Source organism: Eschrichtius robustus, chromosome 2, assembly GCF_028021215.1.
Source record: "Eschrichtius robustus isolate mEscRob2 chromosome 2, mEscRob2.pri, whole genome shotgun sequence".
Taxonomy (NCBI): domain Eukaryota; kingdom Metazoa; phylum Chordata; class Mammalia; order Artiodactyla; family Eschrichtiidae; genus Eschrichtius; species Eschrichtius robustus.
In genome coordinates, this window is record NC_090825.1 from 98,419,353 (window position 1) to 98,446,773 (window position 27,421).

General features: G+C 37.2%; 1 protein-coding gene across 1 annotated transcript in view; it reads left to right on the forward strand.

The window, feature by feature from the left end:
• The window catches only part of HSD17B4 (hydroxysteroid 17-beta dehydrogenase 4), a 90,091-nt gene extending 76,794 nt beyond the window's left edge, over positions 1-13,297 (forward strand). Inside the window, exons 23-24 of the mRNA XM_068535763.1 lie at positions 4,371-4,498; positions 12,949-13,297. Coding sequence (XP_068391864.1) covers positions 4,371-4,498; positions 12,949-13,038 — 218 coding nt within the window. The 3' untranslated portion in view covers positions 13,039-13,297. The remainder of the gene's footprint in view (positions 1-4,370; positions 4,499-12,948) is intronic.
• The last annotated feature ends 14,124 nt before the right edge of the window (positions 13,298-27,421 follow it).

Genomic DNA, 27,421 nt, shown 5'->3' on the forward strand with positions numbered 1-27,421 from the left:
TTTTTAATTGACATACAGTTAATTTACAATGTTGTGTTAGTTTCTGGTGTACAGCAAAGTGATTCAGTTATATATATACACATATACATATGTATATACACATACATATATTCTTTTCATATTCTTTTTCATTATAGCTTATTACAAGATACAGAATACAGTTCCCTGTGCAAAAGAGTAGGACTTGTTGTTTACCTATTTTATATATATTAGTTTGTATCTGGTAATCCCAAGCTCCTAATTTATCCCCTCCCCTCTTCCCCCTCTGGTAACTATAAGTTTGTTTTCTGTCTGTGAGTCTGTTTCTGTTTTGTAAATAAGTTCATATTTTGGATTCCACATATAAGTGATATCATATGATATTTGTCTTTCTCTGTTTGACTTCAATTAGTATGATATTCTCTAGGTCCATCTATGTTGCTGCAAATGGCATTATTTCATTCTTATGGCTGAGTAGTAGTGGGGTGTGTGTGTGTGTGTGTGTGTGTGTATGTGTGTATATACACACACATACACATACCAAATCTTCTTTATCCATTCATCTGTTGATGGACATTTAGGTTGCTTCCATGTCTTGGCTATTGTAAATAGTGCTGCTATGAATATTGGGGGTGCATGTATCTTTTCCAGTTAGAATTTTCTTCGGCATTATGCCCAGGAGTGGGATTGCTGGATCATATGGTAACTCTATTTTTGTTTTTTTAAGGAGCCTCCATACTGTTCTCCATAGTGGCTGCACCATTTTACATTTCCACCAACAGTGTAGAAGGGTTCCTTTTTCTCCACATCCTCTCCAGCATTTATTATTTGTAGACTTTTTGATGATTGCCATTCTGACTGGTGTGAGGTGATACCTCACTGTAGTTTTGATTTGCATTTCTCTAATAATTAGCAGTGTTGAGCAACTTTTCATGTGCTTATTGGCCATCTGTAAGCCCTGTCTGTCTCATTGTTTGCAAATATTTTCTCCCAGTTTGGAGGTTATCTTTTCATTTTGTTTATGGTTTTCTTTGCTGTGCAAAAGCTTATAAGTTTGATTAGGTTCCATGTATTTATTTTTCCTTTTATTTCTTTTGCCTTGGGAAACTGACCTAAGAAAACATTGGTACGATTTATGTCAGAGAATGTTTTGCCTATGCTCTCTTCTAAGAGTTTTCTGGTGTCATGTCTTTTTTTTTTTTTTTTTTCCACAGACACACACTGTATTTTATTTTTACAAGATGGTGTCATGTCTTATACTTAAGTCTTTAAGCCATTTTGAGTTGATTTTTGTGTATGGTGTGAGGGTGTGTTCTAACTTCATTGATTTACATGCAGCTGTCCAGCTTTCCCAACACCACTTGCTGAAGAGACTGTCTTTTCTCCATTGTATATTTTTGCCTCCTTTGTCAAAGATTAATTGACCGTAGATGTGTGGGTTTATTTCTGAGCTCTCTTCTGTTCCATTGATCCATATGTCTGTTTTTGTACCAGTACCATGCCGTTTTGATTACTGTAGCTTTATAGTGTTGTCTGAAGTCTGGGAGGGTTGTGCCTCCTGCTTTGTTCTTTTTCCTCAGGATTGCTTTGGCAATTCTGGGTCTTTTGTGGTTCCATATAAATTTTAGAATTATTTGTTCTAATTTTTGTGAAAAATGTCATGGGTAATTTGATAGGGATTGATTAAATCTGTAAATTGCTTTGGGTAGTATGGCCATTTTAACAATATTAATTCTTCCAATCCAAGAGCATGGGATATCTTTCCATTTCTTTAAATCATCTTCCATTTCCTTTATCAGTGTTTTACAGTTCTCAGTATATGAGCCTTTTACCTCCTTGGTCAGGTTTATTCCTAAGTTTTTAATTTTTTTGATATGATTTTAAAAAGGATTGTTTTTTTTACTTTCCCTTTCTGATATTTCATTGTTAGTGTAAAGAAATGCAACTGATTTCTGTATGTTAATCTTGTATCCTGCTACCTTGCTGAATTTGTTTATCAGTTCTAGTAGTTTATGTGTGGAATTTTTAGGGTTTTCTGTATTTAGTATCATGTCATCTGCATATAATGACAATTTTACCTCTTCCCTTCTAATGTGGATACCTTTTATTTCTTTTTCTTGTCTGAATGCTGAGTAGACTTCCAGTACTATGTTGAATAGGAGTGGGCATCCTTGTCTTGTTCCAGATTTTAGCAGGAAGGCTTTCAGCTTTTCACCATTGAATATTATGTTGGCTGTGGGTTTGTCATAAGTAGCTTTTATTAAGTTGGGTATGTTCCTTGTATACCCACTTTGGTAAGAGTGTTGTAATTTGTAAGGTATATATTCTAAAACCTTCAAAGATCTCTAAGTCCAAATGTATGTTCTCATCTAACACCTTTCCCTCCCCCATTAAATTCTGTAAAGTATAACTGAAATTTTTTGGACTTTTTCAGTGCATTAATGATTATATAAATACTGAGCTAAAAAATTCATAAAGCTTTTAAAATACATTCCACCACGAAAAGAAAATACATATAGCTTGTTTCTTCATTTCATTTAGATTACCCATGACCTGACAGGTATCTGTAAACCTAAGGTGGTGGTGGTGGATGACGATCCTTCCGCAGGAGCCATTTGTAGACCGTGACTTGAGCCACTGTGGAATGGGGAGTTTCACTCCTTTACCCCAAATTTTTGTATTCTTGCTAAGAACGTCCCCCTTTTTAGCCCTCTTTTCTTTTACCAGCACTAGTTATTAGCTTTCCACAGAAAAAAAGTTTTATTGCTTCATAAGAGTCAGGGCTGTGAAGCAGCACGTAAAACCAAGTGAGTGAGAGGGCAGGTAGACAGCCCTTCATTAGAAGGGCCTTCATTAGCTAACAGACTTATTCCACACTGAAGTATTAAGATGCGTGAGTCCAGTTTTATTCCTGAGCAAGACTAGTACATATAGTGGTCCTTACACTTACTTGTGAAGAATTAAAATCATGTCTGTTGAATGCCAGAGGTTTGCTTTTCTTTAGTCTTTCCTTTCTGCTCTCTGACCCCCGCCCCTTATTCTCTCCCTGCTCCCTCCCTGCCTGCCTTCCTCCCTCTCTTTTTCTACCTTTCTTTTTAACTATACAAATAATACATAAAAACACATTTGTAATATGTGTGTACCAATAAGAACAGAGCCTTTGTTCTTCATGCCTTACTTTTAGTACCTTGTACATTGTCTGACACCCATAGAAGAAACTTAACAATGAAGTGAGTGAATGAAGCATAAAAAGTAAAAAGGTCTCCTTCTCACTCTTACTCCTTCCCAGGTAACCGTCATAGTCATGTTATTCTTTTTTAGTTTAGTTGGCAAGATTCTCTTCTGTGGACAGTGGGAGTGACTTAATTTTCTCTTTGGAGTAGGGCTTGGCTAAGCAGAATGCATGGTTTTGCTTACATGTGTGTAGCTTTTCCTTGATCCTAAATTGGGAGTTTCCTGACACTCTTAGGGAGAGTGATGCAATCATAGCTCCTTCGCAGTAGCAGAGAAAGCACATTCAAGAGGCTGAAGCTGGATGAGTGGAATTACCTTCCTGGATGACTGGTCTCAGTCATATATGAGACAATTAAAACTTTCTAAATGTAACTTTAACATAAAGCTCTGTAAGTGTTGTATAGAGAGCAATGAAGGCAAATTTTTAATAGTTTTTCCAGTTACCCAGCCTGTTTCTGGGAGACTTAATCCTTCTGTCAAAAACATTTAAGGGAAAAGATTTTAATTTTAACGTTTATTCACAACAATTAGGGCAATAAACATTTTATAAATAAATTATAGCAAACTAATTAGAATACTTTTTAAAATTTAATTTGATTGTCGTTTAATTCATATGACAGAACCTTTGATGAATTCAGGTTTTTGAAAGGTAATTAGAGTGTGCGTTCCCTTCCCCCACCCCAACCAATATGCAGTTGTTTTAAAATTCAGTTTTCTTCCTTTGTTGACTACAGTCTTTATTTGAATCTAAAGGCCTTAACCATATAACTTCCAACCACTTAACTTCCTTATATTATTCTACATTGATTCACATTTCAAATATCTCTGTTATGCAAACTTCTTCAATGATGAAAAGCTATTATTGATTTGACTATTTTGAAGATCATATTCTTTATAACAAGGGCATCTCAAAAAAATCAAGGATTTAAAATTTTTTTCTGAGTGATAGGTAATATATAATGTATTGGGTTGGCCAAAAAGTTCGTTTGGGTCTTCCATATCTTACAGAAAAACCCGAACGAGTTTTTGGCCAACCCAATAGAATAAGTACCACAGTAACTTGGAAACTATAAAAATGTCTGCATTTATTTGGTTTATTTTATTCTCATATTGTGAAGAAAAAAATGACAGACATTTGTTTCTTCCTATTTTCCCAGCTATTGACCTAAAAAATGGTTCTGGAAAAGTGTATCAAGGCGCTGCAAAAGATTCTGCTGATGTAACCATCACGCTTTCAGATGAAGATTTCATGGAAGTAGTCTTGGGCAAGCTTGATCCTCAGAAGGTAAAGTTCTTAAAATGTTCATTTATTTGTCATTGTTGCTTCCTGTTTGACAATTGCAGTTTTTGGCTGACTCCAAAATTCTGATTTATAAGACATATCTTGCAGCTCTGAGGAAAGACAGAGTTGATAGCGGTGTTCAAATTGACAGGTCATATATTTTTCTAATGGAGTTTTTCAACTGATACTTTTTAAAACTAAATTTTTGGGTGGAATTCTTCTTTAGCAGATAAACAATGTAAAACCCACATCTAGACCTTTTAATATATTGATAGTTCAGAGTTGAAAAACCATATGGTATTTCATAAAATTAGACATTCTTTCCTGATATATAAAATTAAGAACTTGTCTTAATCGTCATTGAAAACTGGAAATAGAAGGATGGAAGATAATAGCCAGTGTCTTACTGAAGGTAAAACATTTAGAGACATTTCAGTGGAAAATCATGATTAAAACAAGAGTGCCTTTGCTGGCCATTATGAGGTAATATTGTTCTGAAACCTATTGCTAGTCCACAAACACACAAAATTAGATGTAGCAATTAGAATGGAGTAGAAAATTTGAATGATTATGTAGCTAGAAATCCCACAAGAATCAACTGATTGATTCTTAGACCAGAAGAGTTCAAACAAATGGTTGAATGCACAATGATGATTTAAAAATAGCTTTCACATAACAGCAAAACCAACTAGAGGATATAATTTAAAAAATTTGTTTGTAATCACTACCCAAACTGCAAAGTACCAATGACTACCCTAACAAGAAAAAGCATAGGGCTTATTTGCAGAAAACTATACAACTTTACAAGGAACGGAGCAATTTGAATAAGGGAGAAAATGTTCAGTTTTCCTGGATAAAAAGACTAATTTTAAAAGAATTGTAAAGTAGTATAGTGGTTAAAAATACGTTCTTTGGCATCAGATAAATCTAAGTTTGAATCTTAGCTCTGCCACCTACTCTCTAAGCCTTAATTTTCTCATTGTAAAATGAATTGTGATAATCCCAAAGGATTGTTATGGTAACTAAATCCAATAATATACATGAAGAGCTTAGAATAATGCGTGGTACTGAGTGAGCCCTCAGTTAATTCCTTCCCGGGAATTTATTTAGTACCTCCTTTAATTCAGGTGCTAGGTGTGGCTGAACAAGACAGTGCCCCTTCTGGGTAGAGCTTAGTTCTAGAGGGGAATGGAAAAGAAGTATAATTTCAGGTATGAAGAAAAATAAGTCAGACTAATGGGTTATAGCAGTGGTTGGCAAACTTTTTCTGTGCAAGGTCCCCTAGTAAATATATTCTAAGCTTTGCAGGTCAGATGGTCTCTGTTGCACTTACTCAGTTCTGCCATTGTAGAGTTAAAGTAGCCATGGATAATATGTAAACAAATGGATGTGGCTGAGTTCCAGTAAAACTTTGTTCACAGAAACAGGCAGCGGACTGGTTTTGGCCCGTAGGCTGTAGTTTGCCAACCCTTGGATTAGAGTGTGACAGGATAGAAGAACTATTTTAGATCGGATTGTCCAAAAAGGCTTGATAGAGATCTGAACAAAGTGAGGGAAGGAGCCATAAGGCTAAAGAAACAACTAGCACAAAGGCTGGAGGCCCCGGTAGCTCAGCTTATTGGATACTATAACTGTGAGGAGGCCAGTGGGGAGAGAGGCAGGAGGCGAACGGGGAGAGGTAGGCATGGCTTAGATCACACAGGACCTTGTAGATGTTGGCAAGACAGTGTAGATCTTGTGTTATAGGAAGCTATTGAGCTGTGGAGTGACATCTGATTTTTAAAGGTCATTGTGGCTGCTGAGTGGCTAATTAAGAGTTCTTTTTTAAGATATATTTGAGGTGCTTATATATAAAGATTAAATGTAGGGTTTACAGAAACATTTATATAATTGCTAGGAATATCAGACCTTTGGGGGGGAATGGATTATTCAGTGAATGGTACTGGGCAGTTGCATAGGAAATGGTAGTGCTTTATGTCATTCCATATACCTTAGTCAGTACCATACAGGATGGAATTAAATGTAAAAAAATTAAAGCAGAAGCAAAACTTGATGAAAACCTAAGTGTTTATTATTCTTAGTGACAGTCCTTAGAGAAGTTCTAATTTAATATTAGGGCTTTTCTAAACTCATTTGGCTCAATTACATTCTGCCTCACCTCAGTGCTATCTATCATCACTCTTCTTCAGTTATCAAAGACCTTATATCCCAGTGTACAGTCTCTCTCTCTCTCTCTCTCTCTCTCTCTCTGTCTCTCTCTCTGCATCAACTCTTGTCAACCTTGATGGCTTCCTTCAGGATTTGTAAAAGTGACTTCTCTAACAGATGACTCTTATTTTATTGATATTATTTCTAATTATCTTTTACTCCATTCTACATCAGCTTTTGTCTTTATTGGCAGCATAAAATGTACAACTTCCAGTATCTGTTATAAAACATCACCATTTTCCAACACCCTCACCTACAGTTTCATTAACTTGTTTTGTTATTCCTGCTACTGCTGTTGAGCTTCACAGAGACCTCCGGTTTGTTGACAACACCACTTTCTATCCATCAGCTCCCTTCTGTCTTCTCTTCTTGTTCAGCTTAGATTCCATGGTCCATCAGAGTATCTCCCTTGAAAATACCCTCACCTCCCTTGTACCTCTCTCATCTTATTTGCCTGGAAAACTCCACCCTATTTTAACCCTACTCTCTGCCATCTTTGCATCTGTACCTGAATAGATGAAGATGCCAGGAGAAAAGCCATACAACTAGACAAATTGGCTTCCCTTTAAAATTTTGATTACAAGTCTCAAATAGTCTCTACACACTGTCTAGCAATCTTACTGTGATTTTCCACTAAGCCTCCATTCCTGTTGTCTGAGATGAGTATTTCATACCTGTCTTCTCAAAACTCCCCCATGCCTACCTCTCTTTCATTTTCAGCTGATGACCTTTCTCATGTTCTTTGGGAGAAAAAAAAGACTTTCAAATGAAAATATTCACCTTCCCATCACCAGATCTATTTTGTCAGCATCTGCACCTGTCTTCTTTTCTTCCTATACATTACATTGAAGGAAGTCTCCCTCTTCCTGTCAAAGACTTCTTCACTTCTCATCCAGGTATCTACTCAAAGTCATTGCTTCTTCTTCTTTCCACTTTTTTCTGTACCATTCTCTCCCATTCTACTACATAATTGTCCCACAGCATAGAGGCAAGCTAACATCTTGATTTTAAAGCAAACACTGTCTCTTGATATCAGATCCCCATCCAGCATGCCATATCATTTCTCTGTTCCTTTTCACAAAAGAATTGTCTAAACCAGCACTGTTGAATAGACATATAATGTGAGCCACATAAGTAATTAAAAATTTTCTAGTAGCCACAATAAAAAAGGTTAAGAATAAACTCAAAATGGCTTAAAGACTTGAGCATAAGACATGACACCATAAAACTCCGAGAAGAGATCATGGGCAAAACATTCTCGGACATAAATTGTTCCAATGTTTTCTTAGGTCAGTCTCCCAAGACAATAGAAATAAAAACAAAAATAAACAAATGGGACCTAATCAAACTTACAAGCTTTTGCACAGCAAAGGAAACCATAAACAAAACGAAAAGACAACCTACAGAATGGGAGAAAATATTTGCAAATGATGCAAGCGACAAGGACTTAATTTCCAAAATATGCAAACAGCTCATACAACTCAACAACAAAAAACCAAACAACCCAATGGAAAAATGGGCAGAAGACCTAAATAGACAGTTCTCCAAAGAAGAAATACAGATGTCCAACAGGCACATGAAAAGGTACTCCACATTGCTAACTATTAGAGAAATGCAAATCAAAACTACAATGAGGTATCACCTCACCCTGGTCAGAATGGCCATCATTAAAAAGTCTATAATTAACAAATGTTGGAGAGGGTGTGGAGAAAAGGGAACCCTCCTACACTGTTGGTGGGAATGTAAGTTGGTGCAGCCACTGTGGAAAACAGTATGGAAGTTGCTTATAAAACTAAAAATAGAATTACCATATGATCCAGCAATCGCACTCCTGGGCATATATCCCGACAAAACTATAATTCAAAAAGATTCATGCACCCTTATGTTCATAGCAGCACTATTTACAATAGCCAAGACGTGGAAACAACCTAAATGTCCATTGACAAATGAATGGATAAAGAAGATGTGGTGTATACAATGGAATACTACTCAGCCATAAAAAGGAATGAAATAATGCATTTGCAGCAACATGGATGTAACTAGAGATTATCATACTAAGTGAAGTAAGTCAGAAAGAGAAAGACAAATACCATATAATATCACTTATATGTGGAATCTAAAATATGACACGAATGAACCTACCTATGAAATAGAAACAGAATCACGGACATAGAGAACAGACTGGTGGTTGCCAAGGGGGAGGGGGTTGGGGGAGGGGTGGAGTGGGAGGTTGGGGTTAGCAGATGTAAGCTATTATATATAGAATGGATAAACAACAAAGTCCTACTGTATAGCACAGAGAACTGTATTCAATATCCTATGATAAACCGTAATGGAAAAGAATATATAAAAAAAAGAATGTATATATATATATGTATAACTGAATCACTTTGCTGTACAGCAGAAATTAACACAATACTGTAAATCAACTATACTTTAATAAAAAAATAAAAATAAATTAAAAAAGATTAAAAAGAAACAGGTAAAATTAATTTTAATATATTTTATTTAACCCAATACATTCAAATATTTTAACATGTACAATATTAAATATTAATGGGATATTTTATATCCTTTAAAAAAAATCTTTAAAATCCAGTGTGTATTTTATACTTATAATACATCTCAGCCAGGGCTAATCATATTTCAAGTACTCAATAGCCACATGGGCTAGTGGCTACTTCAGTGGGCAGCAAAGGTTTAAACATTCTGTCTTGACTGCTCTTCTGCCTTCTCTTATCTGACTTCCACATCTGTTACTCCACTGATAATGTTTTTGTGAAGTTCTTGTGATGACCTATATTGCTAAATCCAGTAAATATTTCTCTATCTACATCTTTCTCAGCCTTTCAGTAGCATTCAACTCAGTTAACCACCAACTTCTTGAAATAATCTTATCCCTTGGCTTTCATGATGCCTTATTCTCCTGTTTTGCTTCCTCCACCTTTGGCTCTTCCTAATCTCCTTTGGTGTCTTCCTCTTTTACCCCCAACTGTTGAGTTTTGGTGTTTCTCAGGGCTCATTTCAGGGCTCCTCTCTAATTAACACTCTTCTTAAAAGAGTCCATCCATCCTGTGGTATTTAGAGCCATCTACATGTTGACAACTTGCAGATTTAAATGTCTCACTCAGTCATCTTCTCTGAGTCCCATAGTGGTATAACCAGCTCTTCACTTGTGTCTCTGATGGCACATCTTACTATGTCCAACTTAGAACTTGTGATTTAGTTTTCTCCCCCATTCTTTTTGTTTTCAGGAAATGGCACCATGATCTATCTACCCAAATTAGTACGCTCAGTAATGTAAGAATTGTCTTGGCTTCCTTCTTTACCTCTGTATCCTTTCTATCCTTAATCCTGCTTGTTCTTTCTCCAGAACATATCTTGAGTTCATTTTCTTCTCTTCATCACTAGGGTTATCATCATGACCCAAGCCTCCGTCATCTCTCACCTGGCTTCCTGACTGGTCTTAGTGCTTTTAGTCTTGCTTTTCCACCAATCTGTTCTCCATACAGGAGCTGGAGTAATCTTTTAAAAATGTGAATCAGATTATAGGTCATTCCACCTGATAAAAACCTCCAAGATTTACTTTTGCACTTGGATAAAATCCAAACTACATATTATTACATGGTATGTGAAGTTTCCCTTGCTTATCTTCCCAGCTTCATCCTGCACTGCTTGCCTCATCACTTACAATGCTAACTCAACTTACATTGCCTCTCCTCTTAGTTCCTTCCCATCAATTTTTACCCCTTCAATGTCTATTTATTTGACTCTTCTGGAATTTCTATTCCCATCTTTTTGCATGGCTGGCTTTGTTTCATCCAAAGTAGTTCCCTCCTATTATGTTATCTAAGTAGCCTCCTTCATAGCATTTAAAACAGGCTTTAATTACTTGCTTACATTTTACTTTTTGACTCCCCTACTGTAATGTTAGCTCCATGAGAACAGGGAGAGATGTCTCTTTCCTAGCATAGAATATTGCCTAGCGTACTGTAGATGCTCAATTAATACTTGAGTAGATTAAAGCAAGGATAGAAATAAGGAACATAAGCTCAATAGCAGTAGTTTAGGCTATGTAGAAATTAAAAACTTCTACATGTCAGACTCCATAAGATATTCCATAAACCTGGGGAAAAATGAAATGATGATACATCGTATATTGGTGTTAATAACTTATAAAAATTCTGGACAACACTAAGACCTCAATATAAAAAATGGGCAAAAGACATGAACCAGTAATTAATGAAAGAAATAGGTATGACTAACATACATGAGAAAAACTATTAATTTTTCCCAGTATCTAAAACATGCAAATTAAAGCATGTCATTTTTGCCTCAGATTTTCAAAGATTAAGAAAACCGTATTATTAAGGTTGGGATAAGAGGATTCACACGTAGCTAGAAGGAATATTAATTTAACAGTCTTTCTGGAAAGCACTATGGCAGAGTTTCACTGACTTTCTTCCTTTATGGCCACTTACTGTCTCAGCACTTTTTGCGTGGCACTCCTAGGCCAAAAGAAATACCTAATGGTTCAGTTTATTAAGTAGTTAGATCCAAACAAGAGTAGTTTTCATGTTGTGTTTGACCAATGTCACTATGTTTCCTTCAAAAATTTTAAATATTCTGTAGTGTCTGTTGGAGTTTGGTGTGGTGCCCCAGTGCACTGAGGTGCACAGTTTGAAAACTGTGGTGATATGGAAGCATGGTCAAGAAACTTATTTAAGAAATGCCATGATTTAGTAATTCTTCTTCTAGGAATCTATCCTAAGAAAACAGTTAGATAGGAACAAAGATTTATGTACAAAATTCTTCCACTCAAATAACAACCATCAAATATTGGTATATCTACTTCAAGGAAGTTGGTGTTTTTATTTTAGGTTGTAAGTCCCTTTCAGACTGTAGCACCTGGCAAGCCCATCTAAGAACTGACTCTGCAGGAGTCGCAGACCATCATTTCTGTAACTGCACAGTGAAAGCTGTCTTAGTTTTAAAATTCCAGTCTCTAGTTTGAATGCTTAGCACTTGAACCTGATTGAATGAAATTCTCCTGCGTTATTTTTGGGATAAAAAGTTTAAGCAGTTTTTGCTTTTCCTCCAGTTGGTAAGGATTCGCTTCTGAAATTAAGTTGCTGCTAGTTAATAAGCAGGAGACATTATTAAGCAGAGAACACCCGTGTTTAGTCCTGGCCCACTTTTTGTTGGCTCTGTGGCCTTGAGCTGGTTTTTAAGCTTTTTGAATTTCTTTTTTGCTGATATGCCCACTTCAGGTTGATGGCTGTGCTTCTCAAGTGATATTTTATTTGTGAGGCTGCTTTGTAATGTTACGTATACATGGATATTACTATTTTTTCAATCTAGCTAAAAATCTAGAGACTTCTTTTTCACTTCATATTCCGTATGTTATTTTCTCAGTAAGCTATATTGTGTTTTATCATTTTTATTTTACTGATAGGGAACTTGACACCAGGGGAGAACTTGCACAAGTTTCTATTGTCAGGTCAGGAAAGAAGTGGTACAGGAGCTCTTAGTGTTTTAACATTATAGTCTTTTGCATGGTAATAATGAGCTTAATAGCTCCTTCCACATGTCAAATGCCAAGCTAAGCACTTTTCACACTGTTTCATTTAACTCACACAACGAAGCTGCTATTTAGGTGCTGTTGTCATGCCCTTTGTAGATAAGGAGGGCAGAGCTCAGAGAGGTTAAGTAATTTGTCCAAGCTCACCTTGCATTTAATGGCAGAGCCTAGATTTTAACCCAGGCATTCTGATGCTACAGCCCAGGATCTGTTCACTACTTTGTTACACTATCTTATTTTGCCATTATATGGCCTTCTGTTTCATGAAGATATAATAAATACTTTAAATCTTTTAAAAGTTCTGAACTGAATGTTTTTATTGTTATAATACAGTAAAGCCTTTTATTCATATGGTCTCAAATTCACATTTAAGAAGATAGACTAAAGCCAGAAGCATAGGTTGAAGCAGAATTCCCAGATCTGTCAATTCAGATAAATTATTCTATCGTTTTCTAAAATACACAAGGAGTCTTTATTTTTTCTTAGATATCTAAAAATATGGGTGTTACTATAATCATTAAACTATCATTGCTGGATAAAAGTTGCCTTTGTTGTCCAGAGTTATTAACTCAATTGTATTCAGTCTAAGCAATGATCTTTTTAAAAAAGAAATACAATGTGACATGGTAAAGGTTGGTTCTCTCTTTCCCTCTCTCCTTTCCAGGCATTCTTTAGTGGCAGACTGAAGGCCAGAGGGAACATCATGTTGAGCCAGAAGCTTCAGATGATTCTTAAAGAATATGCCAAGCTCTGAAGGACATACTACGTTATTAATTACAATAGAAAAATTAAATACTCTCTTCAACTAAATATGCAAAAGTGATTTAGCAAAAATGGTCAAAATTAAGACACAGGGGAAAATTGCTTAACATTTTCAGATTACAGATAACTTTTCAGATGTTCATTTTCTACTAATTTTTCATGTTATTACTTTTACAAGGAACTGTAAGCTGGCACATGATTATCCTTCTGTTCTTAGACCTATGTCTTCATAATAAAAAAGTTTCGCTCAAGTCCAATTTTTTTAGAATTACGATGGCATTTATAAGTTGTAAGGAAAATGAAATGAGTAGAGGCCACTTTGATGCCTTTTACAGTTTGTTTTGTTATTTTCTCTTCTCTTTATTGATATCCCAATTTTAACATGAATTTTCGTATATTTATTCACTTTCATACTTTGCTATGATAGATAGTGTTCTGTTTTAAGGCAAGATAAAGGTCTTTGTGTTTTCAAATAGTTTTCTTTCTTCTTCCTTCGCTTTTGCTGGAAATTCTTTACTTTCAGAGAATGCTTGGAAATCTACCAAATATATAACTCTTTTTTTTCTTTTTTTAAAAATTTAACTGTAGTTGATTTACAATATTATGTTAATTTCAGGCATACAGCTTCAGATTCTTTTCCCTTACAGGTTATTACAAGATATTGAATATAGTTCCCTGTGCTATACAGTAAATCCTTGTTGTTTATCTATTTTATATATAGTGGTATGTATATGTTAATCCTGTGCTCCTAATTTATCCCTCTCTCTCCCCTTTCCCCTTTGGTAACTGTAAGTTTGTTTTCTATGTCTGTGAGTCTGTTTCTGTTTTATAGGTAAGTTGGTTTGTATTATTTTTTTAGATTCTACATATAAGTGATATTATATAATATTGTCTTTCTCTGTCTGACTTACTTCTCTTGGTATGATAATTGCTAGGTCCATCCATGTTGCTGCAAATGGCAATATTTCATTCCTTTTTATGACTCAGTAGTATTCCATTGTATATATATTCACATCTTCTTTGTCCATTGATCTGTCGACGGACATTTAGGTTGTTTCCATGTCTTGGCTATTGTGAATAGTGCTGCTATGAACATTGGGGTGCATGTATCTTTTCCAGTTAGAGTTTTTGTCTTTTCCGGATATATGCCCAGGAATGGGATTGCTGGATCATATGGTAACTCTATTTTTAGTTTTATAAGGAACCTCCATACTGTTCTCCATAGTGGCTGCACCAATTTACATTCCAACCAACAGTGTACAAGGGTTCCCTTTTCTCCACATCCTCTCCAGCATTTATTATTTGTAGACTTTTTGATGATGGCCATTCTGACTGGTGTGAAGTGATACCTCATTGTAGTTTTGATTTGCATTTCTCTAATAACTAGTGATGTTGAGCATCTTTTCATGTGCTCATTGGCCATCTGTATTTCTTCTTTGGAGAGCTGTCTATTTAGGTCTTCTGCCCATTTCTCGATTGGGTTGTTGTTTTTTTGTTGTTGAGTTGTATGAGCTGTTTGTATATTTTGGAAATTAAGCCCTTGTCGGTCACATCATTTGCAAATATTTTCTCACAGTCTGTAGGTTGTCTTTTCATTTTGTTTATGGTTTCCTTTGCTGTGCAAAAGCTTGCAAGTTTGATTAGGTCCCATTTGTTTATTTTTGCTTTTATCATAAATGGAGTTTTTATCATGAATGGATGTTGAATTTTGTCAAGTGCTTTTCTGCATCTATTGAGATGATCATATGATTTTTATCCATACATTTTGTTAATGTTTGGTGTGTCACATTGACTGATTTGCAGATGTTGAACCATCCTTGAATCCCTGGGATAAATGCCACTCGATCATGGTTATAATCCTTTTATGTATTGTTGAATTTGGTTTGCTGATATTTTGTTGAGGATTTTTGCATCTGTGTTCATCAGTGATATTGGCCTGTAATTTCCCTGTGCCATTCTTGTCTGGTTTTGGTATCAGGGTAATATTGGCCTTGTAGAATGAGTTTGGAAAAGTTTCCTCCTCTTCTAATTTTGGAAGAGTTTGAGAAGGATTGGTATTAATTCTTCTTTGAATGTTTGATAGAATTCACCTGTGAAGCTGTCTGGTCCTGGACTTTTGTTTGTTGGGAGATTACTAATTCAGTCTCCTTACCAGTAATTAGTCTGTTCAGGTTTTCTATTTCTTCATTATTCAGTCTTGGGACATTGTGCATTTCTAGGAATTTATTCATTTCTTCTAGGTTATCCTATTTATTGGTGGTATTCATAGTAGTCTCTTGTGATCCTTTTAATTTCTGTGATATCAATTGTAACATTTCCCCTTTCATTTCAGATTTTATTTGTTTGTGTTTTCTCTCTTTTTTTCTTGGTCAATCTAGGTAAAGGTTTGTCAATTTAGTTTGTCTTTTTAAAGAACCAGCTCTTAGTTTCATTGATCTTTTCTATAGTTTTTTTAGTCTCTGTTTCCTTTATCTCTGCTCTAACATTTGCTATTTTCTCTCTTCTACTAACTTTGGGCTTCATTTGTCTTCTTTTTCTAGTTCTTCGAGGTGTGAAATTATGTTGTTTGAGACTTTTCTTGTTTCTTAAGATAGGCATTTATTTCTATGAATGCCCCTTTAAGAACTGCTTTTACTGCATCACATAAATTTAATTTAGGGTGATTCATTGTTATGCCAGTTGAATTTTAACAAACCAAATGCAGTCTTTTTTTTTTTTTTTTTTTTATGAAGTCCATCCCTGATCCTAAACCTCAAAGACTACAACTATAACTACTTTGGTGCAGATTTTTTCAGATGTTTTTCTAGGTTAACACACACATACACACAAACATAATTTCTCTCTCTCTCTCTTTTTAAAATTTACTTTTATTTATTTTTTTTATGGCTGTGTTGGGTCTTCATTTCTGTGCGAGGGCTTTCTCTAGTTGTGGCAAGTGGGGGCCACTCTTCATCGCGGTGCGCGGGCCTCTCACTGTCGCAGGCTCTCTTGTTGCTGAGCACAGGCTCCAGATGCGCAGGCTCAGTAATTGTGGCTCACGGGTCCAGTTGCTCCGCGGCATGTGGGATCTTCCCAGACCAGGGCTCGAACCCGTGTCCCCTGCATTGGCAGGCAGATTCTTAACCACTGCGCCACCAGGGAAGCCCCCAAATGGCAGTCTTTTAATGTTTGTCTTTTATAATTGTGCTTGGAACAGCTTAGTGTCCTTCCAAATAGAAATAGCATAGTAAAGTTAATCAAATGCCACTACATATTAATGAATGAAATTGTTGAATATATACCCTAGATGCTTAAAGCATATTAAGAAAGTGACCTTTTAATTACCTTATTAACCCACCTCTGTCAATCTTAATGGTCAGAGAGCGACTGGTATCCAGACTTAGTAGCTTCTTATTAGTCCTCATGCTCCTTAACCTTTTTGTAATATTTAATATTACACCATGTTGTGTACCATCATGCTGAGTGCACCATCCTTTTTAATTCTTTATTTCCCTTTTATTCTCCGGTGAGAAATATTTTACCTTTTTAAATGAACCTATGAGTTAATCTCCCTGACTTCTGCTTGTCTCTTTGGAAATTTCCTCTGTCTACCTGTCTTTACAGAATTTTTGATTGAGGTTTCAGCCCTCTCCACTTTTTGGTAGGTGTTTTCTTCCTGGGTGATTTCATTTACTGCCTTATCTTCAACCATCACCTGAGTATTCATAACTCTGAGTCTATTATCTTCAACTCTGATCTTGCCATAATTCCATAGTTCCACCCACAGTGCCAAATGGTTACTAGACTGTTGTCATATATAGTTGACCCTTGAACAATGTGGGTTTGAAGTGCATGGCTCTACCTATACTTGGGCTTTTTTTCAATAAATGCATACTACAGTACTATACCATTTGTATAGTTGGTTAAATCCACAGATATGGAACCACAGATATGGAGGGCTGAGGGCCGACTGTAAAGTTATATATGAATTTTCGAATGCATGCAGGGTTGGTGCCCTTAACCCCATTATTCCCATTGTTCAAGGGTCAAGTGTAGTTACTGCAGATACATGTTCAAAATAAACATGTGATCTTCCTCTCCACTCCTAAATGTGCATCTTTTCTTATTTTGTCTTAGTTAAGAACATCACCTTTTGCTGAGTTAAACTAAGAAACCAGAGTTATCCTTGACTTTTCTCTTCCTCACACCCCATATCCAGTCCTTCACCAACTCTTACCACTTCTATTTCCTGAATATTTAAGGATTTTACTCTATGCTACTCCTACCCAAATACTTGTACCCTAGTACCTCACACTTGATAGCTCATTTTAATGGCTTTCCGACTGCTTTCCAGTCTTTCATTACCACCCTCTTGCCACCCACTTCCCTGCAGCCTCCAGAGGTTAACACATCTGAACATGTGACTTCCCAACTTAGAAACCTGCGATGATTCCTACTTGGTCATCTTACTGTCAGACTGTTTAGCATGGTTCAAGTTTGCATCATTTGGGATTCTTTCAGTGGCAAGTAATAAAACCAATTCAAATTGGCATAAAACTTTTTCATATAACGGAAAAAAGTCTAGATGGGTAGGACTGGCTTTGAAGGGAAATCATTGAATGAGTCAGTGTTGTCCAGGCCGTCTCTCTGCCCGCTTTATCCACAGGCTCCATGTGGTAACCACCCTGGCAGCTCCCAAGTTATTCTCACTGTGGTCACAAGATGGCAGCCAAGAGGTACAGCCTCATAGTCGCATCTCAAATCAACCAGCAGAAGAGAGACCACTGGGTTCTCCCAAAAGCCCCAGTGAAGACCTTATCTGGTCTCAGTAGCTGTTATTGATTATAAGCCAATCCCTGAACTCATCACTGTAGCTAGAGATTGTGGGTATCCTGATTGGCCCGCATCTATCAGGGTCCATACACGTAGCAAAGGACAGTGTGTTGGGGAGCCCCAAGACTTTCCCCAGATTTGGTGATTTGTCAGGAGGACCACAGAACTCACCATATAGTCATACTTCTGACTTCTGACTTTGATTTATTATATCAAAATATACAAAGCAAAATCAGAAAAGAGCGTGCATGAATAAGTCCAGAGGAAATCAGGTAAAAGCTTCCAAGAGTTCTTTCCCTGTGGAGTCATCCAGGACATGCTTAATTTTCCCAGCATCAAATCATGACGGCATGTGAAATGTCTACCAAGACTCAGTGTCTGAGGTTTTCATCAGGAGGCTGGTCACGTAGGCGTCTTCTGCCAGAGTGCATACCAAAATTCCAGACTTCTAAAAGGAAAGCGGGTATTTAGCATCAACCACATTGTTTGTGCAGTTTGTGCACAGGGAACCACTCTTCTCAGTGAGGGAACGTTGGGAAACTTCTCAAAATTTTAAGTTCCCAGATGTCAGCGAAGGGCCAGCCTTGCAGGCGAACCTTTCTAAGGACAGCAGCCTCAGGCCTGACACGGTAACTCTTCTGCACTGATAGGATCAGCCCCAGCCAGACCACAAGGCCTGAGGGTGAATCAGCTATGATACCAGAGGAAATTTAGAGTATGGGGAGCCACATCTCAAAAGTCTACCTTAAGGTGTCTTTGCCTTTTCACCTCGTCACCTGGCAAACTCCTCTGTATCCTTAAGCCTCCCCAGCGTGTTCCCTGTGCGAAGCTATTCGTAACCCACACTAGTAGAACAGCCTCTGTTTGCTGCTCACAGGACTCTGTGTGTGTATCTTAAAGCAAACCATCTGAGAAAGCCGAATTGTATGTTGGAGAGAAATAGATTTGAATGATAATCTATTTAATAAGAATACTACCCCAACATTAACTTTATCCTTGAAGTCAATAACTATTGCAGCAAAACTAAACGATAATCCAATGCCGTGGAGAAATTCTGAAGTTGAGAAACCTCAAAAGCTGAAAGTTAAGGAAGGTGATTTTCTGAAGAGCAGAAGGTTTTAGGTCAGTGTGGACTAAGCTATTTAAGAGGGGAGAGGAAAGACAATAACCCATTCAAAAACCCATAAATAGGCAAAATAGAAAAACTGCAAGTGTCGACTAAAAATCTAGATTTATATTACATGCGTCTGCAGTATATTGGCCGAAGTTCCCTAGTAAGTGACATCTAGCTATCAGGGTTATCGCAGCTTAAAAGATAAAAAGATATCTGAGGAGGTGAAATGTTGAGGCACTAAAATTCAAAATTTGCTCATGGGAGAGCTGTTGATGGCCTCATCCAGAATCCGTCTTTTAGACGGTTTGGTTGCATAACTTTTGAGTCCACAGCTGATAAGAGTCAGAAAACAGAGAAGTAGAAAGCGCCGCAAGTTGGGGCGGTGTTGGCCAGGGGAAGTTTTTGAAGGCAGCGTGGAAGAAGACATAAAATTATGTCTAAAAAGTATCACTTCAAGTGAGTTTTATGTGAAGGGAGATTGAACAACTCTGTCTTCCTTAGTGTCTTTTGAAGTTACAAGCATGCCAGTAAAGAACAACGATGGGTTAAATCAGCTGTCAGCAAACGTTTTCTGTAAAGGGCTAGAGAGTAGTATTCTAGGCTTTGTAGGCCACGTATGGTCTCTGTAGCATCTTCTTTTTTTAAAAACAGCTTTGTAAAAAAATGTAAAAACCTGTCCAAAAACAGGCCAGGGTTGCGGGGGCGGGGGGGAGCGGTGGATATGGCCTTCAGGCATAGGTGCTGAGAGTGCCAGTTTAGAAAACAAAATATTGAACTGTCACCTTTATTTGCTTTGAACAATTATGGAAATATGAATTCATATGAATTATGAAAGTGTGAAAGGCCCTCTCCCACTGCCACACCCAGGCAGGTAAAACCACAACGGCACACGCACTGGCTGTGCCCCTACCAGCCACACGATGCATTCCCTGTGTCGGCGAGTGGCACCAGCATCTACTCAGTTTTCCAAACCAGCAACTCCAGTATCCCCTTGATCTTCCCTTTTCATCTCCATCAACATTCATGAACCACTACCCTCTATTTAAACATTACTGTTTTAGACATTTCAATTCTTCTGAACTGTTTTCTTAGACAAAGATTTTAGGGGTAGGATTATTGGGTCAAAGGGTAAGAGCAGCTTGTGACAGTCCTATACAGCCAAGAGGTTTCATTTGTGCTTATCCCACTTTGGGAGGTGAGGAAAGGAGAGCAAACATGTCAGCACGTTTATGAATGGCGAGTTCTGTCATAAAAAACAAAAGTCTTATACAAAAAGCCTTATACAAGTCAATGCCTGCGGACTGCAACAGTCCCTTAGTTCCTAATGTGACTAAATCTTGTATCACCAAGCAAGAGAAAGCAATTGAAGCAATATGACTTAGACCTCTGATTCAAATGAGGTGTCTGTGGAAGTAAAGTGGGCAGGAAGTGTGTACTGCTGTGTGCAGATGCTGGGCCAGGAGGAGCAGGGCCCTGCATCTGATGGGGAACCCGTCATCATCAGAAGATACAGTCCTGTTCACAGACTGTATCATAAGAAGATGGGTAGTACTGTGTGTTTCAACGATCTGACTCTTTTGACTTTTTGAATAATCAACTGAAGTTGGGGTTCCGTGGCAACCAAGCCTCAGTCCAGAGTGAGCCATCACTTTGGCCCATGTCCCAAGGGAGGACACCTGGGCAGTAAGAGTATTTCACCTTAGATTTCAGATTGCAAGATTAGAGAGAGGGGCTTTTGGTACCACTACCTTCTGGCCCACTGTCCCCTATAAAAATAGACCTGTCTTCTTTTTCCTCTGCCCGGTAAAGGGTACTCAAGTTTATTGGCCTGTGGAGGGGAGTTAAGACAGATTGGAATAAACCATTTCCCCTCACTCTTCACCTTTCAGCCTAATGTGTGAGCTATTCCAGATATATCGTTTTTGCTACATGTAACCATACTGATTCCCAAATAACAATTTTCAAGCCCGCCAATGGATAGTCAGTTAATGACTGTTTATTGAACTCCTAATGTGCACTGGGCATTAAAGATTTAGATGGGAATAAGGAAGAGAGAATATCTGATCTTAAGCAGCTCATTGCATGAGTGAATCCAATTTTATCATTACTTCTTAATGATTATTATCATTAAAAGGAATTCTTATTCTTTAGCAGATGTTCAGTGGTTTCTCTGTTTTGATTTAAATTGCATTTTAAAATTAATTAGAGAATGAACATTTTTCCATGAGTTGTTTAAGGAGTATGTATTTCTCCACGTGTGAATTGTCAGTTTCTATTCTTTAGAGCTGACAGTTGAAAACAAAAAAATTCATTTGACAGATGGCAGTGAAACTCTGAGAAGTTGATGAGTTGTCCCAGGTCATACTGGGAAAGGTGTTAAGAGTCAGACCAAGAAACAAACTCACCATCTCCTAGTTTGTGTTTGTTCTACTATGCATTCCAAGCAGTATCTCTAAACATATCTTTCCATCCCTATCTTTTAAGGTAATATGATTTGTCTTAAAATAGACTCCTTAATTAAGGAGATTGGGGCTCTGAGAAGTGCTGTGTCTATAAAGCTAGCAGTACTTTTGCTCTGCAACTTTGGAATTATAGAAAATTATCTAACTAAAGGTGAAATAGGAGAAGGCTGGGTATTGTATAATTAATTGGACCAGAGAGGCCAATCTTTGGCATTTTTTATTTCTAATTCTTGCAGAGTTGAAAATATGCTTCTCACTTGTACCTTATACCTTCTTTCTTTATGTATTAAAGTTTCATTCCCTAAGTGCCTTTTTACAAAACCTTAGGGACTCATCTCTTCTGGACCTCCACCCCTCCTCCAATATCCAAACCAATATTCTTTGTATTTTTCTGATAAAATCTTGTAGTGACAAAGTCAACCTCTTTCTTGAATTAATTAGGCTTATAACTATAACTATTATAAAAGAATAATGCTTAGAGGCCTAAGACATGGCCTATTAACTCCAATTTCCATACAGTAGCTCATCTTTATCTTCTTTGTATATCTTAAAAGTAAAATTATTACTATTGTAAACATATTGAGTTGCTGTAGAACTATGATTTTATCACACAGCCATTTGAAAAAAAATCCCAAGTTACAAATCTCCAAAATTAAGTTAATTAAAGTGTTTAGTTGATTTTCATTTCATAAATTCAGTGAAAATTAGCTTAATTGCTTATTCAATAATTAGACTACAACAGAAAATATTGAAATTTCATATTCTTTGTAAAGGCATTGAATTTTGTAAATTGTGTTCACTTTAACTCACCTGAAAATCAGTTCGAGACATAGGAAAGCAAATGAAAACTTCAGAAGTTTTTTAAATTTTACTTTATTGAAGTATAGTTGATTTACAATGTTGTGTTAATTTCTGCTGTATAGCAAAGTGATTCAGTTATTCATATATATACGTTCTTTTTCATATTCTTTCCCATTATGGTTTATCACAGGGTACTGAATATCGTTCCCTGTGCTATACAGTAGGACCTTGTTGTTTATCCATCCCATATATATACTAGCTTGCATCTACTAATCTCAAACTCCCAATCCATCCCTCCCCGCCCCACCTTCCCCTTGGCTACCACAAGTCTGTTCTCTATGAAAAACTTCAGAAATTATGATAATCAAATGGGTCTGCTTTCATACTCAATTTCACTTTTATATCTCAAAGATTGAGTTTCATCATGATATTTTATTCTAAGGAGAACATTAGAAAGTTATCTGATATAATAATGCATTGATTGGTGTAGTTGAAATAAAGAGATTATCTGTTGCTAAAATGGATTAACTAACATCACAACTCAGGAACATATGCAGGCAACTAGTAATAGCTCCCTAGTTTTATGAGCCCCCTTACATACTTAGGCTTAATTTTATTCCCTTTCTGACTTGAAACAGCCAATGATAAGGAAAGGAGTAGTTGCCCTTGGCTGAAAACTCAAGTCCTTTTGCTGCTGGTAACTTGCATGAAAACTGGGCAAGCATTCTCTAGGCTGGTTTCCTAGTTGTTAAGAGCTTGAACTAGGTCATCACCAGAAGGTCTTCTGGTTTCAAGATTTTAGGAGTCTATAAACATTAAAGTTCCAATCTTCCTTTGAAACCAATTATTTCACTTTATCAAGTAGGAATAATACTGTATATAGATGTCCAATGAAAACCAGTGATGAAAAAAGAGAATTGGCATAGTCAAGATGTCAGCAGTCTTGGTGGAAAGAAGGTGGCGGGGGCCCGGGTTTTTCAGCCTCTTTGGTCACCTTTCATTTAATATTTGATTCAAAGAGTCTCCGTCCTGCTTACAATGCGAACTCCCATGTCCCTACCAACATGTCCAAGTATTCTTGGGGAGGGGAGCAGTGGTTAATAGTTTTTCTAGTCATCTTTTGATATAATTTTCTGACTCCATTGAATTAGCAGTCTCTCATCTCTCCTTATTCAGTTATTCCCTTCTTTTATCATTGCATTGAATCTAAATGTGGAACAGCATTCATTTTTGCTCATATTTTATCCCAAACCATTTACACAAGGTAGTTATGTGTACTAGACCAGGAATGAAGCATTAGGATTAACACAGAGGGTTTACCTCACAGCTTAGCCCAGTAGGCTACTTGTGGAATATACTAGATGCTCTGGTTCTTAGTAGTGCCTTTGCCACTCCCACTGTTGAAAAGCCCCAAATAGGCTGACTCCTCTCACATCTGCCTTCCTTACCTCCCACGTCTCCATGCTTAATAAAGCAAATATACCTAACAGTTTAGCTCTGTTTCTCAACCAGGCCATTGGAGCTCTTTTCACAGCTAGGGAGGATTTCAGTGTATATGCCTAAACAAAGATAATTCTTTCTCTAAAAGGAATTCTGCCTCTCCCTTACAAATATTTTTTTCCTTTGGGGCAAAGTAGGATGGCAAGTTAGGGAGAAGTGAGTCGGGAAACTTGGAGGCAGCTTGGGAAGAGGATGCTGGGACAGGGAACTAGCATCCCTGAGTTGCCCACCAGCTGCAGGACCCAGTGCCAAGGGTTTTACAAGTATTATCCCAGCTAATCATCACGACAATCCTACGAAGTAGATAATATCATCATCCCTATTATAAAGACAAGGAGACAGGTTTGGGGAGGTTCAATAACTTGTTCAACAGCATATAGCTAAGTGGCAGATCTGGGATTTGGATACAGGCAATCTTTGTAAATCACTATGAAAGGCTGCTGCCTTATCCATTATGCCGGCACCCCACATACATGATTACATTCTATTCCTGTGAGTTATGTGCAATTTTCATCATTTTTTCCAAAGAGAAAACTTTCCCAAAGTCACAGAGTTAGAATGTAGTGGCGCCAGCAATCAAACCCAGCTCACGTCACTAATCTCCTAAGTCTGTGTGGCATGTTGCCTTGTTGGGCTTTCCATTTAAAATATTGATATACCTATACTTTTCCTTGTGTTTAACAAGCAGAATTTATAATGATCCCATTAAAAATTTGCCAGGTTTTATAGTAAACACGGAGTTGATGCCTAAGCACATTTATTTTCAAAGTTTACAGTGTGAGCAATAGAAAGAATAGGAGAAAGTGCATCAAAGAAAATTAAAGAAAACACTTTCAGATAGTAAAAATACCATTGGGCAAGAAATACACATACTTAGGATTGTGAGGTATGGGTATTGTTCTAATTTTGGAATTCCAAACCCATGGATTCTGGTAAGAAACATTTTACCGGGTACTTCAACTTGTCAAAAATAAACGGACTGGCAAGTATGAAAACATGCATTGTCATTTATGTTAAACATTGCAGTGAAAATACTGAATTTTCATTGTCGTTTAAAATTACTGTGCCCACAGAAACATTTTACACATAAAAATTATGGAAATGGTAATAAGGATGTTGAGTCTGTTTTTAAAAATGAGCTTAATAGAGAAATTAAGAGAATTTAAAATCAATAAAATGAAACATCAGTCAATATCCATCCCACTGGATGCTTGAATTCCTTTTTTGATGTACCTGGCGGGTGTTTGTGCCGCCTTTTCTTGGTTACCTCTAGTGAAGAGAACTCTGTTTTTCCGAAGGCAGGGAGGGACTTTCGTAGGAAAACAGGCTGTGCTAAGTGTTACATAATTGAGTGTAATGATGAAATATGTTTTCTGGTATAATCTGTTGATTTTTTGTTTTTGCTTAATGAAGCAGGAGAGATTAAATTCCTCCTGTAGAGTTGGTTCAAATTGTTTTCAACAAACTTATGGTTACTGAAGGGGAAAGGGGGGTGGGGGAGAGGGATAAATTAGGAGGTTGGGATTAACATATACACCCCACTATATATAAAATAGATAACCAACAAGGACCTACTGTATAGCACAGGGAACTATACTCAATATTTTGTAATAACCTATAAGGGAAAAGGATCTGAAAAAAATAGATATATATGTATGTATAACTGAATCACTGTGCTGTACACCTGAAACCAATACAACGTTGTAAATCAACTATATTTCAATTGAAAAAAAAGATACATTGTACAACACAGAGAATATAGCCAGTATTTTGTAGTAACTGTAAATAGAAAGTAACCTTTAAAAATTGTATAAAAATAAAAGAATTAAAAAATTTTTTCAAAAGAACTAATAAAAATAAATACATAAATATATAAAATCAAGCCACACCCCCCCCAAAAAAACCCCCACAAACAAATCCTTTTCAAAAGGGAAGGAATATGAACTAAGGAGAACAATGTTAGCCTTGGAGTCAGGGGGCCAATCCCAACTTCACACAGTGGTGGGTCTGAGAGCCAGTCCTGTGATTCCTGAGCATCCCTCCTCTTGGCTGTTTTCTTGGTGCATCTCTTGGGGTTGTTTTAAGAGTTAGATGAAAATGAATGTGAAATATGTTTTTTTAATAGATCTTTATTGGAGTATAATTGCTTCACAATACTGTGTTAGTTTCTTTTGCACACCAAAGTGAATCAGCCATATGCATACACATGTCCCCATATCCCCTCCCTCTTGAGCCTCCCTCCCACCCTCCCTATCCCACCCCTCTAGGTCATCGCAGAGCACCGAGCTGATCTCCCTGTGCTATGCTGCTGCTTCCCACTAGCTAACTGTGAAATATGTTTTAATAAGACCACTTTATAGTTCTGTGCTTTATGAGTCATTAAATTGGAAGAGACAATGCTCTAAATGTAGTCAGATGAGTGTAGAGTTCAGTGATGCAGGCGCTTTGCTTACTTATACAGGGGTTGTAAGGCCCTGGAGCACTTGCAGGCAAGAGTTTGTCTGTGTGGGGGTGTGGGGTGGGTCCTGGTTGTCAAAGTTCTGATGCCAGGAGAGGGAGCATGTGTTCCAGTCTACCTGCAGACGGGTTGGATCTTTCTTTCAGGTAGGAGATGCTCCCAGCTTCCCTTCCCTGAAGCTCTCTGTCCCAGATTCATTCCATCAGCCCCTGGGGACCCCCTGCAACATATTGGCTGGTTCCCTTGAGGGCTGAGGTCCTGATCTGATTTCAGCAGGTTGATCATGGCTATGGGACCCCACCCAGCTCTGCTCACTTTTCCTAGGGTGAGACTTTACTCCTCATCTGATGGTGAAGGGCCTGCCCTTATGGGGCAGATTTCTGGGACTCACCCATTACCCATCTGCTTTCTATCATTGCTGGCTTAGTTGTCTCAACCGTATCTTCTATGTTTCGGATTGGATTCACCTAATACCAAACCATTTCCCAAACATGCCTCTGTTTTCTAAACTTCTGAGACAGTATGTCTTAGACCTGTGGTTTTCAAAATATGGTCTCTGCAGGCTCTTCAATAAGTGGTGCTGGGAAAACTGGACAGCTACATGTGAAGGAATGAAATTAGAACACTCCCTAACACTGTACACAAAAATAAACTCAAAATGGATTAAAGACCTAAATGTAAAACTGGATACTATAAAACTCTTAGAGGAAAACAGGAAGAACACTCTTTGACATAAATCACAGCAAGATGTTTTTGACCCACCTCCTAGAGTAATGGAAATTAAAACAAAAATAAACAAATGTGACCTAATGAAACTTAAAAGCTTTTGCACAGCAAAGGAAACCATAAACAAGACAAAAAGACAGCCCTCAGAATGGGAGAAAATATTTGCTAACTAAGCGACCGACAAGGGATTAATCTCCAAAATATACAAACAGCTCATGCAGCTCAATATCAAAAAAACAAACAACCCAATCAAAAAATGGGCAGAAGACCTAAACAGACATTTCTCCAAAGAAGACATACAGATGGCCAACAAATGCATGAAAAGATGCTCAGCATCACTAATCATTAGAGAAATGCAAATCAAAACTACAATGAGGTATCACCTCACACCAGTTAGAATGAGCATCATCAGAAAATCTACAAACAACAAATGCTGGAGAGGGTGTGGAGAAAAGGGAACCCTCCTGCACTGTTGGTGGGAACGTAAATTGATACAGCCACT